The 16,578-nt window shown below is 47.1% G+C and overlaps 3 protein-coding genes across 3 annotated transcripts in view; 1 reads left to right on the top strand and 2 right to left on the bottom strand.

Annotated features, from left to right (window-relative positions):
* haf (leucine-rich repeat and fibronectin type-III domain-containing protein hattifattener) overlaps positions 1-9,216 on the bottom strand; it is a 19,947-nt gene extending 10,731 nt beyond the window's left edge. Inside the window, exon 1 of the mRNA XM_025301746.1 lies at positions 7,405-9,216. Coding sequence (XP_025157531.1) covers positions 7,405-7,408 — 4 coding nt within the window. The 5' untranslated portion in view covers positions 7,409-9,216. The remainder of the gene's footprint in view (positions 1-7,404) is intronic.
* Rab3GAP1 (RAB3 GTPase activating protein subunit 1) overlaps positions 1-12,565 on the top strand; it is a 25,372-nt gene extending 12,807 nt beyond the window's left edge. Inside the window, exons 7-14 of the mRNA XM_011142322.3 lie at positions 9,223-9,280; positions 9,371-9,461; positions 9,556-9,697; positions 10,346-10,526; positions 10,611-10,710; positions 11,089-11,408; positions 11,521-11,724; positions 11,839-12,565. Of these exons, the coding sequence (XP_011140624.1) occupies positions 9,223-9,280; positions 9,371-9,461; positions 9,556-9,697; positions 10,346-10,526; positions 10,611-10,710; positions 11,089-11,408; positions 11,521-11,724; positions 11,839-12,066 (1,324 nt within the window). The 3' untranslated portion in view covers positions 12,067-12,565. The remainder of the gene's footprint in view (positions 1-9,222; positions 9,281-9,370; positions 9,462-9,555; positions 9,698-10,345; positions 10,527-10,610; positions 10,711-11,088; positions 11,409-11,520; positions 11,725-11,838) is intronic.
* Positions 12,350-16,578, bottom strand: Tango6 (transport and golgi organization 6). Its single transcript, XM_011142324.3, has 8 exons — positions 16,412-16,578; positions 16,122-16,224; positions 15,740-15,971; positions 15,112-15,648; positions 13,683-14,876; positions 13,324-13,528; positions 12,977-13,128; positions 12,350-12,901 (listed from the first exon to the last, which is right to left on the bottom strand). Exons 1-8 carry the CDS (start codon positions 16,467-16,469, stop codon positions 12,602-12,604), a joined length of 2,781 nt encoding a protein of 926 aa, XP_011140626.1. The 5' UTR covers positions 16,470-16,578; the 3' UTR covers positions 12,350-12,601.

Genomic DNA, 16,578 nt, shown 5'->3' with positions numbered 1-16,578 from the left:
TCCTGTTAATGACATTTCGCGTTTGTCGGCCGCGCCTTTCCTTTTCTTCTTCTTTTCTTCGCCGTCTGTACGGTTTCATCGAACGGCACGCACATTATCGCGCAGACATTATTATTGTCCTCGTCCGTTCTCGCTCGAGGCTTCGATCCAACGTTGATATCCACCTCGCGAGACACATCGACAGTCGATTAATCGCCGCCTGTAGTCTATTCAACACACACGATTGCTGTTAGGAACAATGCAGGTATCATTAATTAGGACTGTCATCCAAGGTGCAGTCCTCACGCTCATCCTCGGTCGTCTTCGGCGCAAGGAAGCGTTGGAGAATTTTTGCGCAAATCTCTGTGCATTCTGCCGCAGCTTCACGACCCGCCGAACTTTCCATATGCCTATAACGGTTTGCGCTACCAGTCGGCACAGTATGCCAACCGACTATCTAAGTACTGTTACCTGCTCCATCTCGCAGGACGCACATGTACGTGGCCAACGGACCGATGAACGACGCGGAATCCCCTCGAGCGAATCGCTGCGACTGACGCGTGTCGTACCTCGCTGGTGACACATCGCTGATCGTTCTGTCGAGATCGCTCCGCGACAAATAATCCGCGATCATTCACACACGACACATAATCCAGCGAATCTGATGAAACTGAGGATCGCGCCAGAGACGAGAAATTGAGCCAAAACTTTCTAGGGAGAGACGCGCACGCTCGCAGCGCGAGAAATATCAACACTCGCATTCCGGAGCAAACGACGCGCACATTCGCGGGGAATGCGGTCATTATCGTTCGCTCGACTCTGTATGTATATTTCCGTGATTTTTAACGAGCCCCGAGACCGGTAATTTCATCTTCGAAACGGCTCTCGTAAAACTTCGAACTCGTCTCGCGGTTATACGGTCGTGAGATGCGATGGCGAAGAGTCGCGGGGAGTACCTTCGTTTATCCTCCGAACGCTTCAATTACGCGCACCGCGATGGGCCAAGCACTCGGCGAAAGTTCATGATTTTTTACGAGTTCGAGTGCACGAGAACGCACGCGGCTAGAGCAATGAAAAAATTACCTCTCGCTACCCCTCGCTCCAGTTTCTGCTTCCGTAAATTCGTGGTATTTTCAGGCGTGGCGTAATTCGCGCCGGGACGATTAAGCCGCCTCAAACGTCGATTCAGCGACGCGTTCCTCCTGCGATTCGACTTCGTCCTGAGTTCGTTGCCGTTGCATTTTTGCCCGTGCATCTCATTACGCGAGTCGAGGCGATCGAGCGAGCGCCTCGTAAAAAGAACGAGCGGCTCGAAATCTCGGCTGATCGCTGCACCAGCGGCGATTAACGTTTCACGGCCTCCGGCTAAGAAGAGGCAGAGACGTTGCGATGTCTTTTTCTCGCTGATCACTGTTTCTCCCGCGACAACGAAGGGAGGATGACTCTCGATTGAATTCTCAAGCCTCAAAGAAGTCCCAACGAGCTATACAGTTCTCGTCTCTTTGAATATATATTTAACGTTTTCAATATTCCAATATTTAATATTCATGAAACAACATCACGGAAGATAAAGTCGAAGATTAGATCGCGAAGCGTGAAGCTTACCTCCGATCGTGAGGATCGCTTTGAGGCAGAGGCGCGATTGAGTTGGCTCGGCGATTCAGCCTCTGCGAGAGTAACGATGGCGTCGTCGCGATAAATTAGGCTTCATCAGCGAGCGAGAGATTCGCATTATGCGCGGTTTCGGGCGAATGACACGGCGGGCCGCACCGCGGTGGTTTGTTCCGCTCGGCGGGACATATCGCATCGGCTTAATCCGTCGATGATCGTCGTCGTCGTTATGGCCGGCCGCGCTCGATCGACGCTCGTTTTCACTCGAGAATGTCCCGAGTATCCTAATGCTCCCTTTTCGACGCCGATCATCTCCGATCGCCTTTTTTCTGCCTCCCCGCGCGCGATCGTTCACGGTCGTCCGAGTGAGGAGGATCGGCGGGCTTTCTCGTCGCCGTCGCCTTCGTGCTTCGTCGAGTCGCGAAATATTTCCCCGCTGAGACATGCGGTCTTCGATCGACAAATTAGGACACGATGACGATGACGACGAGACCGCAGCGGAGCTCGCGATCTGTACACCTGAAGAGCTGGGTAAACCTACCTGTGTCGATACGCGTCCTTTTGTCGTGAAAATGTACGAGCCAAATGAACCAAGTGACGAAAGAACGTGACGACGCGGTGATCACGTTCAGATAGGAACGCAACACCATGAATACCACTCTCGATTCGTTATTTCTACATGGTATATGTGGGCTTTCGCAAGTCGCGAGATGCCCCGCGGCTTCTCGGCAGGATGACGTTCGTTTCGCGTTTCTCAAGAACGGCTGCTTAATTGCACAATATGTCGAACTACCGTGGCGGCTACACGTGTGACTTCGACAAACAAGAGCGACGACATGTGAATGGGGGATTCGCTGGTGGGATCACCGACTCTCTCTCTCTCTCTCTCTCTCTCTCTCTCTCTCTCTCTCTCTCTCTCTCTCTCTCTCTCTCTCTCTCTCTCTCTCTCTCTCTCTCTCTCTCTCTCTCTCTCTCTCTCTCTCTCTCTCTCTCTCTCTTTCTCTCTCTCTCTCTCTCTCTCTTTCTCCTCTCCTGCCTTCCTTCGAACGTCGTCGTCGTCGTCGTCGTCGAGAACGCCGTCTCCCAGGGATTTCAATATTATTACAGCGCCGAGAGGCAATATATCGCGACAGCACTTGACCCGCGCACGCACGACCAAACGCGAAACCGTTACGCTCAGATAGGAGCCGGCGAGGCTTGATTCTGATTGATCGATTAGACACCGGCCGGTAATAAGAGCTCAACCGGGCTCGATGTAGCATCGTCAATGTGAATGAATATTAATAGCAGACCGCTGCGAGAGTTAATTTATAACTGGCCCGTAAGCCTTGCTTCCTTACTGGCACAGATCGCGCGTGCGCGCGCACGCACGCGGGAATCCGTGGAGGGAAACGAACGTGTTTTTCGCACGCATTGTCAGTTTTGCGAGCGCAGGCATTCGTCCGCCGAATTACGTTATGCGACGACGCCGACGATGACGACCGCGACGATGGCGGCGACGATGAGGACTATGCGACGCTTTACTTTATATCACAGGCTGTGAGAACGGTCGCACAATAGCCGGCTGACACAATAACGAGGAAACAAAAGCTAGCCGGTGGTACATTTAATTACCACCTTTAAAATTTCCACTACGCTCGCGTCCCTTCGCGTCCACGCGGAGTTGCGAATCGGGACATGACGTTAACCCGGCATTCAAGTCTCCGACGCACACCGCGCTGCGATGTGGCCCTTTGCGGCTCGCACGGCTATTTTTGACGACGTGAAAGTCGTCGATTCTTCGCGCTTTTTCAATTTTAACATCGTGTAAAACTGCGCCCTTTACCCGAGAATCATGGACCGAAATTTCATACAGTAACGAAGGATGGGTTGAATTAACGTGACGATAAACGAGGCAAATGTTTTTTTTTTTTTTGGGGGAGGCAGCGAATCTCTCTTTGGTTTTTGGTTAGAAACCAAATTTTTTTTTCGGCTCCTTTAACCAAAATGCGTCTGCCTCGTTTCTTGTCGCATTTTTTCCTCTGTGCACAAGTCGTAGCAGAAATTAATTGTATATTTTGGAGTTTATCACGATGCGACGTTCCGTTCGACTTCGAGAGCGCGTGGAAAAAGTTGCAAGGGCGGGCGAGAATATCGGAGGTTGTTGCAGGTCGATCGATTGATTTATGACCGGAAACGGTTGTCGGGCGGTGGCGAGGCGGAAGTGAAGAAGCGGTTCCGGAAATGAGAGCCGCGACGTCCCGCGCCTAACTCGGTTTCCCTCGGCCCCTGGGATGTGGGTTAGGTCGTTCTAGGTGACACTCTTCCTCGAGGGCTTCCACTGCGAGACAATCTCGGCGAGCGGGGGTAGCCTGTGAAATTCGCCGAGGCGAATATGTCTTCCGATGCTTGGTCGCGCGTCCGGTAATATTTTTCCGTCGAGCCTTGAAAAGTCGCGAACTTCTCCCTCGTGGCGCGCGGCTCGCTCGATGGATTTTCCTTTTCCTTCCGCGTCGTTTCCGGGCTTTTGGTATTATTGCGTACGTACACAAATGAAGGAGCGTCGCGGCGAAATCGTACGACGATCGGTTCGCATTCAAGCGAGACGATTCGTAATTTCCGAGATAGAGTCAAAGCCTCACGTTATGCTCACGTCCGGCGCGGTCACGGTGCGAAAGTGAAATCCCTACGAGCGTTTTGTGTCGAACAATTCGGCTCGCCGCGCGGTTTCTTGTGCGAAGTATGCGAGAAACGCGACCGCAGCACGGCGTGGCGCGCACCGGTGCACGTGCCTTTCTAAAACGCAAACTCGATTGCAAGTTTCAGGCTCGCGCGCGACCGTTCGAAGGGTTTCCTCGTGGATAAAACTCGCGAGGAGCTGGCGATCGCTTGCTCTCGCGCCATGCAATCGTAAAGTGCAGCACGAACGAAACCTGCTCGCGCGCTCGCTCGGACTGGTATCGCGGTATCTGCTGGGTACCGAAGGACCCTTGGAATCGCAGATTCCTCGACCGACTCGGAGACGACCTTCGTTTCTCTTCGATGGAAACGTCGAAGAAAGTCCTCTCAAGGACTGTTCGCGCGTCTTTGTAATCAATCGAGCGTCGGCCGTTAATTCGGGAATTCTTTTGGCTCTAATTTTCATTTCGTCGCCAGTACGACCGGCAGGATTATCGAGGTGTCACGATCCTGATGGGAGAGGAAAGCAGGCGCGTCACACTCGGGTGTACACGTTAACCGTGTAAACGGTAGGCGCGAACAATGACGCTCATTAATTGCGATCGGCGTAAAGCAGCCGCTCGGTTCGTTAAGAAGCGCCGAGACGATGACTCGCAATTGACATCTGTTCTCGCGACAATGACGACTGTTTCCTCCCTGTGATTTGTGGTTTAAGGACAGATGGTAATAAACACGCACACACACACACACACACACACCCACACCCCACACACCCACCCACCACACCACACACACACACACACACACACACACACACACACACACACACACACACACACACATACACACACACATACAAATACAAAAGACTCGCTTGAATTTCCCAGGACTTCGCGTCGATCTCAGAGCGCGATGAGATCAAAGTGAACAAAAGTTTCGCGAGAATTCCCTCGTCGATCGTTCCGTCGACCCTATCAGGCTGAGACCGTTCGATACAACTTGCCGTGACCGTGTTAGCGTACTTGTACCTCGCATGCAATTTCTTTCAACTAATGCGCCTCGACTCGGACGAGTTTCCGGAGACTTGCCGCGATTGCGGGAAGTGCGACGGACGCAGGAATTGAGGCAGGAGTGCAACATGCTCGGATGGTCACGGCTCGCGGACAAACGGATCACCATTGACCGCGCTCGACGGCCGGTTGGCCGCTAAATCTCGGCAATTTCTTCGTAATGCTTTGCCAGGCAGGACATCATTACCATGCATCTTAATTTTTCTCGTCAGGCCGCGACCGTGACGGGTTTAACGTTTCGTTCGCGTGCGAGCCCGAAACTCGACTTGCGCTCGCGGAACGCGCACGAAAATTCCAGCACCTTCGCGTCGCTCGCCGACGAAGCGTCGTTATGTAAAGAGAAAAAAAAATATATTTCCGATCGAATACGATCGAATACGATGGGATTACGTGCACGATGTTTGCGTAACGTCATGAAGCCGCGCGGAACGATCAACACGACAAGATCGATCGATTTAACGGTCCAACAGGGAGGATCGACCGGGAAGTGCATCGCTCGATTTTTCCTCCGGCTTTCTATCTACGCTCCCTTTTACTCCACCACTCGCTTGGGCTTTCATCTCGCACATTCTTCTTCTTCTTCTTCTTCAAGTGCCTTGTCCTCTAAGAACATTGACTATCAGTGGCATAGTTTTTGTTTTGTTCATCGCCGCTCGCACCTCGCATATGAATCTCGCGTATCTCTATTAATATCGCAATATTCCGTGCAAATACCACGCTCGTATGTCGTTCCCGATCGCTTGGTCGATCAATCGAGCGGAAATGAAAATCCAATGCCTCGAGGACACTCTCTCCTCTCGCGATCCTCTCTTCTCCGGATCGCCTCGTCCACTTAATGCAAAGTGCCCCAATAGCGTTTTCGAACCCCAACGATCCCGTATCGTCCGTCGCACCTGGACATTAAGGGATTCCGCGCGTTCCGTCAAGACGTTGACGCTCTTGTTCGAGCGCGCGCACGCGCGCGACTTCCCGATCGACCGTCTTCTTCCGACAGCAGAAAAATGTGCGTCTCATTTTTCCTCCTTGCGTAAAGAGTACGTGCAATGTCCTCGGTAAATGTCTTGGACGTTCTCAGAGCCGAAACTCCGTCCTCGACTTTGCGCCTTTGCGATAGGCTAAACAACTGAACGCAGGTTGTGAAACACGAATTTTTCGAGCGTAACACGAACACTATTCGGCGTCCCGTCTGGTTACCGGCGGTACACCGACGTGTACATGGTATCTATAGTGTGGTTCAAGGTCGGACGGTGTACGTTGAAGACGATAGCCGTAAGATACGCGCGTAGGTGCATTAACCCTTCGAAGAGTCCGCTGCCACGCGCGACGTGGAGCTATAGTTTCATGAAAGAGTATAGCTGGCACTCGGCCGCGAAAATGGCGAGTCGTACAAACAGACGTTCGTCCGGAATCCTCGGAAGTAGAAGGGAACAGGTACAAGTAGCGTCGGTCTCGGAGCATCTGTCGCGAGATGAGCGAGTTTCGCGAATTAACGCAATCCGAACGCAGTCGTTTCAAAAACGACGCGGTGAATTCGCGTAAATTTGCAAAGCAAAAATCGCGTGCGGACAATCGCACAGGTGTGTCATGAGTTTCTGAGTTGTTCCACGCGCAGGCTTCACGCGAATAGAATACATTCGCGTCTGAGTATTTTTCTCAAGTGTATTCGTCGCAACGGAACTTGAAAGATCACACTTTCGACCGCTTTACGTTCTCCCGCTTCTTCTGCTTCTGTACAGATGGTACAGGCTCACTCTTGGCCCGGCTCCTTGAGATAATCGCTCGAGGTAACTCAGCCGTTACCGTGGGCACACTAATAATACCGTTACGTGCGCATTAATGAGCTGAGGAAATTCGAGATACAAATCAACGGCTCAACTCGATGTTTAGTCCTCCACCTCGCGCGCTCGTATTCTCAGCCTGCCCGCGAGTGACGCGTGAAATTCCACCTTTAAGTTAACAGCGGAAATTAAGGGCTGCTTAGCTTGGTCCGCAAAGTCACGGACATCGAGCGGGATCGTCCCTTCAATCTCCGACTGGACACTGGCATTACTCGGAGAAAAGGAAAGAATAAACGTTCACTACTCACTCATAGTTGCCTGTGTCGTCGTCTACGAGTGCGCAGTCTGGGCCATGGTGCGCCGAGCGGGAGGTTCGGCTGCACCTTGCAGGAAACGCCGAAACTTAGGCGCGCGAGCCTAAGTCCTTCAGGTCCTTCAGGTCCTTCAAGTGCACAGAGCTCAGGTCGGGGGTTGTTGCGGCGAATATCCACGAGACGCGGCTCTTTCCCGAGCTACGAATCGATCATCTCACGCAGGAAAGAAACAAAGGGAGCGGGAAGAAACCTGGAGGGGGAGGAGGGACGGAAAGAAGTATAGAAGAAAACAAAACTCCGGAAATCCGGTCGTCGTCTGTGCTCGCGGGCGCGGATCCCGACGAGGAACGAGCGCGGCGTGGACGTGGGACGACTCGCGTCGGCTTCTCTTCACCGTTAGCTCGGCCGCATCGCGGTCTTGAAGTCGACTGCAAGAACCGAGCACGGCCGTCCGTCCTCGGCCCCCGCAGAAATCCTGTCTCGTGCCAGAGCTACGCTCGGTGGTAGGGCAGCCGCGACGTAGGCCTTGCGGACCGGCTAGGATATTTAAGCGTCTCTCGACGAGGCGCTCTTGCCGCGTGAAAAAACCTCGTCGAGGGCGGAGTTGACCCTTGGCGATCTTGTCCGTCGCGTCCAGGTTCGGTGCTGAATGTCCTCGTCTTTCTCCGTTGGTCTTCGGCGATATCGAAATCGTTCCTCCGATATTATCCTGTTCATGCGAAGGATGCGCTTCGGATGCGGGCGGACGATGTAGCGTCAAGTGGACGCGCTTCTCGTATCGTTAAAGTATGCCGTCTGCTGAGTGAAGAAAACGGACTGTCGTCCTCTGTCGTTTTTTAAGCAGACTTCCGTCGCGGAGCACGGCATCTTCTGTGTGTATCGTTGTGCGCTGATGTTACGCGTTGATTTTGAACTGCAGAATCGTAGTCGCGTCACTCTGCGCCTCTCCTGGGCAATAAAACGTTTCGGAGAGCTCGTCGCTCACCTGTTGCTTCCTCCGGCATTATCGCATCATCGTGCCAACTATACGCGACAAGATTTTGTAACCGCGTTGCGTGTATTCCGTCCCCGATGCAGTTGCGTCTTCGGTCTCGCATTCTGCTGCGTCTTCTCCAAGTCGATTTTCTATCGGGACTGATCGGCCGACTGATTTTTACTTAAGATCTTTAGACGGTCGGTTCTCTCTCCTCCTGTCCTAGTTTATCTCCTCAACTTATCGCTCGTTACTTGGCGAGTGGAATTTTCGCAATCAATTAATCTCTTTCGCGAAAGAAGCATCTCGTGCTTTTTTCTCTCGTGCGCGGAGAATGGAAATAGAAATATATTTCGTGATTGTGTTAATTAACAACGTCTTTAGTAGCTATAATATAGGTGCATTTATAGATAGCTTCGAGGATCTCAACGGCACCGACGCGATCGGTGAAATTAGCACAGCGGGATACCTGTCGTCGATGATAGGAGACGGCCGCAACGTAACTCGTCGATAATACGGGAATACGCGGGATACCGTTAGGCGTTTGCGCGTTAAAATCTAACGATCAAGCGTAGAAGGCGGGTAATTAGTAAATCAATGCGACAACCGGTGTTGAGAGTGTGCGGCCTATTAAATCCAGCGTGCAGCATTTCGACATCGTCGTCGTCGTCGTCGTCGTCGTCGTCATGCTAATAGCGGAGGTTCCGAGGTCTTGCAGATCCCGTGTTTATGTATCGACGTCGTCATTTTCCCATCGGTGAAATTTATGCGCAAAACGTGCTCGCAACTGGAAAGTCGAGTCTAAAATTATATCGTCCGTTCGTGAAACTTCGTTTCAGAGTCGGGCCGGGCTTCCCGGATTCCGTTCGCACGTGTCTGCTGCATCAAAAGTTGCAGGTACGTCAATTCGACAAATGCTCGACCCATTAATGCCCATTTCTTCTCCGAGTAACAATCTCCTTTGTTTTTCTACTTACACGCGTGCAGATGATGAACTGTTGCATAGCGAGGAAGAAGACGCGGGAGGAAAACGCGCATAGGCCCCAAAGCATGGAGATGGACGACGTCGAGGAGACAGGTAACGTCGCGATACACAACGCGTTTTAATTGCACTTGACGCGTGAGCAATTTGAAACACGAGGAGACCGCAGAGCTCGGCTTGTCTTGTGCAGAATCCGAGGAGGAGGAATTCTTCGAGTGCTCGAGCGAGGAATTGGCGAGCGAGGAGATTTCGTCAACGAGGACGCAATTGAAGGCGAAGCACCTGCTGTGGAACAAACCCGCGGGAAGATTGGCCAAACACTCTTCACTCAGGTTCGCTTCCCTGCCTAGGCAAATGACAGCCGCAAATTGGCACGAATTCGCGCGAAACTGCTCTCGCGAAATCTTGCAGAAAATCCTAGATTTTGGAGGGGACGGTTGCTTATTTTACGCGTATCATCGCGAGCAGTACCGAGTCTCTCGCGAAAATATCGCTTGATACCGATACTCCACCGGTATTTCGAACGAGTGTCCGGTATCGACTTCAACTCGCGTCAAAAGCTTATAACAGAGCTCAACTCAACGTTAGACGTTATGTAAATCTGGGATTGTTATCTAAGTAACGTATCCATGCAGAACGTATCCATAAGTATACGTTGTTGGCGCTGATCGTATAATATTGTAGTTTGACATTTCTCTCTCTCTCTCTCTCTCTCTCTCTCTCTCTCCCCTCCCCCCCTCTCCTCCTCTCTCTCTCTCCCTCCCCTCTAAGGAGTAGGTAAAGAGAGAAAGAGTGGAGGATTGGAGTGAAGAGAGCGCGTTGATTTTTAACCAGCTAGCACTTATGAGAACGCTTCTATATAATTTCAAGTATCACTATCTCCTTAAGATCGCACATGACGTTAGTCTTACCTTGCCGGCGGACTAAGTCTGAGAAAGTGCACTGCCTTGTGACTCAATGAGACGGGAATTGATGTGTAGGCTGATTCAAAGCGGAGATCCTCTTTATCTACCCGTCACGCAGGATCCTGTTCCGAAAACGGAGGACCAGTTGGAGGAGGACGCGCAGGTGATGATGCAGCTCGGCACTGACAAATACGCCTCTGAAATGCGCGCGCGAATGATGAGCGCGTCCCTGTTGTCTGACATGGAATCCTTCAAAGTGCGTACAGTAATAAATCGACCCTAAACTCATGTCGATGTATCTTATGATGACACGTCCATTTTGTTCGTAATATGACGGTAGGCGGCGAATCCTGGTGCGGTGCTGGAGGACTTTATCCGATGGTACTCGCCGAGAGACTGGATCGACGACGAAGGGCTCGATGAGTGGGGACAAGGAAAGGGTCAGCATCATTTTTGCAATATACAGGAAGCATCTTGGGTCTATAACGATGTTTTCGAATAATCCTCGTGTCACCTATAATGTTACACGCATTACCATTTTATCTTGTGCACCTCAGTTAGATAATTGAAGATCTAACGCAAGTAATGCTGTAAGGACTCTCGTGTAATTGTTTTCCCCTGGAAAAGGCTCCGTCATACCCGAGGCTATAATGGAGAAATGTGAGAGGTTGTACACACGCGCGTCATTTGCAGAAATATTTTCAAGTTGTAAATATAAAGAACAACTACGCGTGTGTATGCGTCTCGTTGACCAAGATACACTTTTACTCTCAATATGGCGGACTTATCTTTTTTATATCGGATTTTTCGAAATGCAGGCCACTTATCGCTACGGATGATGATTCCCGATAATCCCTGGTCGACGACCTGGGCATCAGCGCAACCAGTTCCTGCACACCGACAGAAGAGATTGTTCGACGACACGCGCGAGGCGGAGAAGGTTCTGCATTACTTGTGCTCAAAGCGAATAGGCCAAGTCGCGCAGCTCTTGCTGCCGACTCTGACACATGCAGCGCTTTACACCTTGAGCTCACAGAAGCAGGAGGCTCTGCCAAGCCTACCCGACGTAGCGCAAAGCATACTTAACAGACTGCAGTTCGCGACGAAGCCAACTCACCAAAAGTTAAACTTATATGAGGTACATTTCTCGCTGTGCGCATACATGTACAAATAACCCAATAATAAATGTAGATGAGTCTTCAGCGGATAGAGATTCAGACGCTTTAGACGTTTCCAATGGATTCTTTCAGGAAATCACGCGCGACATCGAGGGCGTGGAAGCACTGGTCGCCCAAGTCAATTCTCTGCAGCACAAACTGGGCGGCAACAACGACTCCAAGGAGTTTACGTCATTCCTAATCCAGCTCATGCGGGGCAAGGAAGTGAACGTGCCTGGTGGTTCTAGGGGCGACATCGGATCCCATATAACGATGATGTTCCGCGACGCTCAGAGGGTGAGAGAAATTTCCCTCAGCGCAGACGCATACACTTGTACTCGTCTCGTGACGAAAGAGAAGAACAAGAGAAGAAACAAAAGGTGAACATAAAACGCTTCGGTTGTGTTTCAGGCCGTATACATGATGACGTCCACCAGCGGCAATAACGATGCGGACGCCGCGAGAGACAGCCGGCATAAAACGTTCCCCGAGCCCTCATCCAAGGAATTTATTCTGCGGGCGATAATACCGCGACCTTCACCGGCCTCCACACCGCAGCCGCAACGGCTGTACGCCTGCCTTAAACGAGACCACATTCGTTTGGCCGGATTCTTCTCTGAAGACACGACATTCTTGTAGTCCCCGCCCCATCTAGAATTCCCCGTCGTAGTGGAATTCATACAATTCTCGTAAACTCTCGGGTTCATTGAAACTATCGGTGACCGCGAATAGCGAAATAATGATTTTCGTTCTCGTTTTGTTGGACGATGATTGTCTGCAAAATCATTTATCTGTACCGTGTACCTGGAAACTTTTAACTTCGTTTGTTTTATGTGAACACAAGCAACACAATAAGTAACAATACGACGCTCTCGCTGTATATCGCGCATTTCTTTCTTCAACAGGATATATTAAGTGCATCTATAGGCATATCAATTTTTATCAATTGTTTACCTTATTGTCTATTAATTAATCTTGGAAATATTTAAGTGGTTAATCCAGTATATATACATTACTTTTATATGGCGACGAAGATAACATTCCCAAAGCTAATTCTGACAAGGTGACGGAGCAAGAGGTGAAAGTTGTGTGTGTGTATATATATAATGTAGATATCATTATATAGTAATCAAAAATACTGTACAGCAAACAAATGTCCGAATATTCTATCATATCACAATGGTCGATCTAATATGAATATTTGTTTCTCAAGTTTGCACGGTTTGGCTAGCACATCTTGTACAATCAAATCAATTTCTTCTAAGGCTAACTGAGCGTGGAGTTGTAACACTGGATCGTTGTCTTCATCGCGCAGGTGTTTCAAACTACGATACAAGTTAACCAGATTGTGATCGAGACTGTTGAGCGTGTCCTTGTCAAGTCCGCGACATAAAAGCGTAGCGACCAATACGGCGGCGCGCCGGCATTCGGGAGCTTTATCGGATTTAACTATCATCGCGATGCAGTAGACAATCTGAAAACGTCAAAGAGAAATTTTTGGAAGGTCTTCTTCCGCGACCGCTGTTCATTGTGAGATTCGTATACGTACCTCGTTAAGCAAGTTTCCTAATCGAAAATTCAGTACCTTGCAAAGCTCTCCTAAACAAGAAAGAGCGGAGGCTCGTACCAAGGATTCATTGTCGCGGACGGCGCACAAGAAGCCATTGACTAGCATATTCTTATGAACCACGCCCATTTCACCTGCAAAATATGTCCTTTCGATTACGGGTTCACGTTTGTTAACAACATTTGTTAATACAAGCCGTAATTCTTAGTTTGATATTGCTTCTGTGTTAATATTTTTATAGAGACCGATTAATATTATCATACATAAAATAAAAATCTGTAGAGTATTTTATTTATATAAGTGGAAGATGAAAACTGATTTCCACATACCTAAAGCTCTCGTTGTCTTGACCAATATTTCGCCGAGCTTAATCCTGGTTTCATTAGTTATTTCTGTACCTGTAATGCGATTAGGCATGTCGATATATTCAGGTATTAATATTTTTATAACTTCCTGCGGGTATGCAGTTGCTAAAGCACACAGCCCATTGATGGACGCCAGGTATATGTACGAATCTTCGTGCTTTAAATTTGTCTGTAACCAAATGCATTATTTTCGATCTAACACTTAAATGTTTCCAGGAGTTCTAAATTGAGTTGATTTAGTTTTAAAGTTAATTTATATTAAACCTAAAGTATTTCCTTTTTCCCTCCTAATTAGAGATGTAAAATTGTATCAGTGTACGAACCTGCAACAGATCTAAAACGATTCTTCTATGCGCGATAGTGAAGGGATCCTGATCCTCAATCAGTTTCCTAAGTGTTATGAGACCATTTGCCTGAACAGGAATCAATGAATCCGCGAGATCTTTTATGGCTTTGTCGAACTTGTTCGACGCCGACGTATTCACCGATAAATCTTTGTGATATTTCCTCTTAGACCTTCCATAAGTCTCAATGCATTTCACCACTTCGTTTACCAATGATTCAAGCTGCGTAGGCAGACTTGATTTAACATGTTGCTTTAAGAATTTGCTAAAGTTTTTAAACGCATTAACGCGAAGCTCAACTTTTTCTTCAACCAACGTTTTTATCAGCATTAAGCTGAGACACAGTAGCTCACACTCATTCTCTTCCATTTCATCTTGTCGTTTCTTCGTGTTAATATATTTGGTGAACAAGAATTTTATGAACGACAGCAACGACTGTGGTTCTTTCGCTTGTGCTTCACGAACAGTATTCATATCGGCTAACCGTTGGAGAAGTGCACAAGTCGCTATTTGCATCTCTAGGTGTCTTACCTGATCGTCTTCTGTGTTTAACCTTGCTCGTTGTCTAGTTTCATTCACTTGATTTATATTTGACAGAAAGCTCAATATATAAGTGAACATACTAGGCGATAAATTCTTAGCGATACACACTAGATCGTAAATTGTATCAGCTAATTCCATGTATCTTAGATCTTCGCTCAAGCCAATGATCTTGATACCACAGTTTGGTCCGAATTCCGGCAGCAAATAATCTCCGAATTCTGCCGATGTGTGATGCCCCAGAAAAGCAGAAAACAGCTTTTCTCGCTTTGTCTCATCCTCAAGGATTTTCAGCAACAACTGTTGCAAAGGCTTTTTCAATATGCACGGGCTTTGACGAGTTTTGTTGTATAAACAAAATAAAGGCGTAGCAACGTGCAAGATGAGTTTACTAGGTAGATGCTTAAACTTTGCATCTTCGACTAGAAAACATTTCGCCAATGTCGTGATACATCGCTCAGTCTCCTTTTCGGACCTTGAAACGAACGGTTCTGTCGTTATCAAAGGTGCACACACGGTTTCTATGATGTACTTATGACAGAAGGATGAGTTGCAATCATACAGAGTGGCAATACAACAGTTCACTATCGTTGAGCCATGGTTGATTTTATCCGAAAAGAGTAGATCTAAAATCTAGAAACATTAATAAGTGAGATTGGGGATTATTAAATATAATCTATTTCATTTTATCCTGTGTATGAGCACATAATATAACTTTTATGCAATGTATCTTACGTAATATATTTTATACAATGTACCAATTTAGTATTGTAGCATCATATGTATCAATTTAGTAACTTATACAATATATTTTAGACGATTTTAATATATTTTATACAATGTATCAATTTAGTATACACACACATACCTGTGGACATACAAGTCTGTAATACTCGTCCGCATCTTTTCCATGGGATGTTGCTAATAACTTGGAAATCAAGTCCAACATACGCCAGTTCGTGCCTATATCCAACTCATTGCCGCAAATCGCAATAATTAATGATAATACTCCACCTGGTTGTGTAATCTTGCTAACTAAAATGTTCCGAGTGCATGTGCGTAACCATTTTGGTGTTTTTTGTTGTCCATGAATTACCATTAATTCTTGGAAACACTTGTACTGCGGACAACTACTTAATAGTGAAATTAATCTAACATAAAATTCTTTTTGTTGACCCAGCAAATCTTGATATCGTTTCACTGTCATACGAAATTGCGCTTGATCACAGTCTTTGGCATTTGATGTTTCCCCACTCTCTTTATTGGGTTTAATCAATGGAGCATGAGATAATTGTAACAAAGCTGCCAATATCGCACTGAGATATAAAAGTATAGTTGGTCGTAAGATATTATCATGAAATAGATCTGTGAGAGCAATGGTTGTAAATCTTATTCGTTCGTATCTCTGAAAGATGAAATTTATGTAAAGAAGGTAATCATATATATAAATTATAAAAGATAAAATATACTGTTCAGAAATTACAAAATGATTTTACCTGCATGCAAGTGAGGTTTTCTTGTGGAATTTTTGTAGCTCTGGGACATAATTTTGCCATATCTATACCTACACCTTTTTCTAAACAGGGTATAATTCCTATGGACACTATTAGTCCTACTGCAATTTTCATAGATTGGATCTGTTTCACACTAAAGGTTGCATCGTCATCTGTTATATTTACTTTTGTAATGTTATTTAATATAGAAACTAATGTTTGTAAATACTTTCCACTGTAAAGATCAACAGATATCAATAATCAATATATATCATAAAAACTAATTGTATATCTATGACTATTACTACATATAACTTTTATGATAAATACATATTCTCTGATTTATTCTGCAATGTGGTGCATAATAATTGAACAATATAATTACCGGATGGTTTGATTTTCTACTTGTATGTCCATCTCATCTGTGATTAATGATTCTATTTCACATAGTTTTTGTGTCAGCTTATCATCGAAACTCTCGGAACAATCTGTAAATATTTTTTTAGTCAAAATGTGATATATAAAAATATGATCGTAGATAGAAATATTTTTCCTTGCTAAAGCAATTTCCTAACCTAAAATTCAATGAATATATTTTATTGCAAGATCTAAAGTTCGTATTTCAAACTTATATAATTCAATATTATTACAGAATATTTTTATTGAAAATTTTACCATTATCGCTGGACGTCAACGTGGACAATATTTTTAAAAGAGCTTCTTTCATACACATATTTTTGGTATTTGTTTAGACCGCGCTCACAGGACCGCCAACACAGTTCTTCTTATTTTATATGGCTACAAGAAGTTATATGAGCATTAGTTCACTCACTCTCACTCAC

This window comes from Harpegnathos saltator, unplaced genomic scaffold (assembly GCF_003227715.2).
Source record: "Harpegnathos saltator strain DR-91 unplaced genomic scaffold, Hsal_v8.6 scaffold45, whole genome shotgun sequence".
Lineage (NCBI taxonomy): Eukaryota > Metazoa > Arthropoda > Insecta > Hymenoptera > Formicidae > Harpegnathos > Harpegnathos saltator.
This window is presented reverse-complemented; position numbering and strand designations above follow the sequence as displayed.

Coding starts and splice junctions, on each gene's coding strand:
- Tango6 (XM_011142324.3), bottom strand. CDS start 16,469: ATGTGTATGAAAGAAGCTCTTTTAAAAATATTGTCCACGTTGACGTCC. Junction 16,225..16,411: donor GTTGACGTCCAGCGATAATG/GTAAAATTTTCA, acceptor AAATATTTACAG/ATTGTTCCGAGAGTTTCGAT. Junction 12,902..12,976: donor TAGGAAACTTGCTTAACGAG/GTACGTATACGA, acceptor TGACGTTTTCAG/ATTGTCTACTGCATCGCGAT.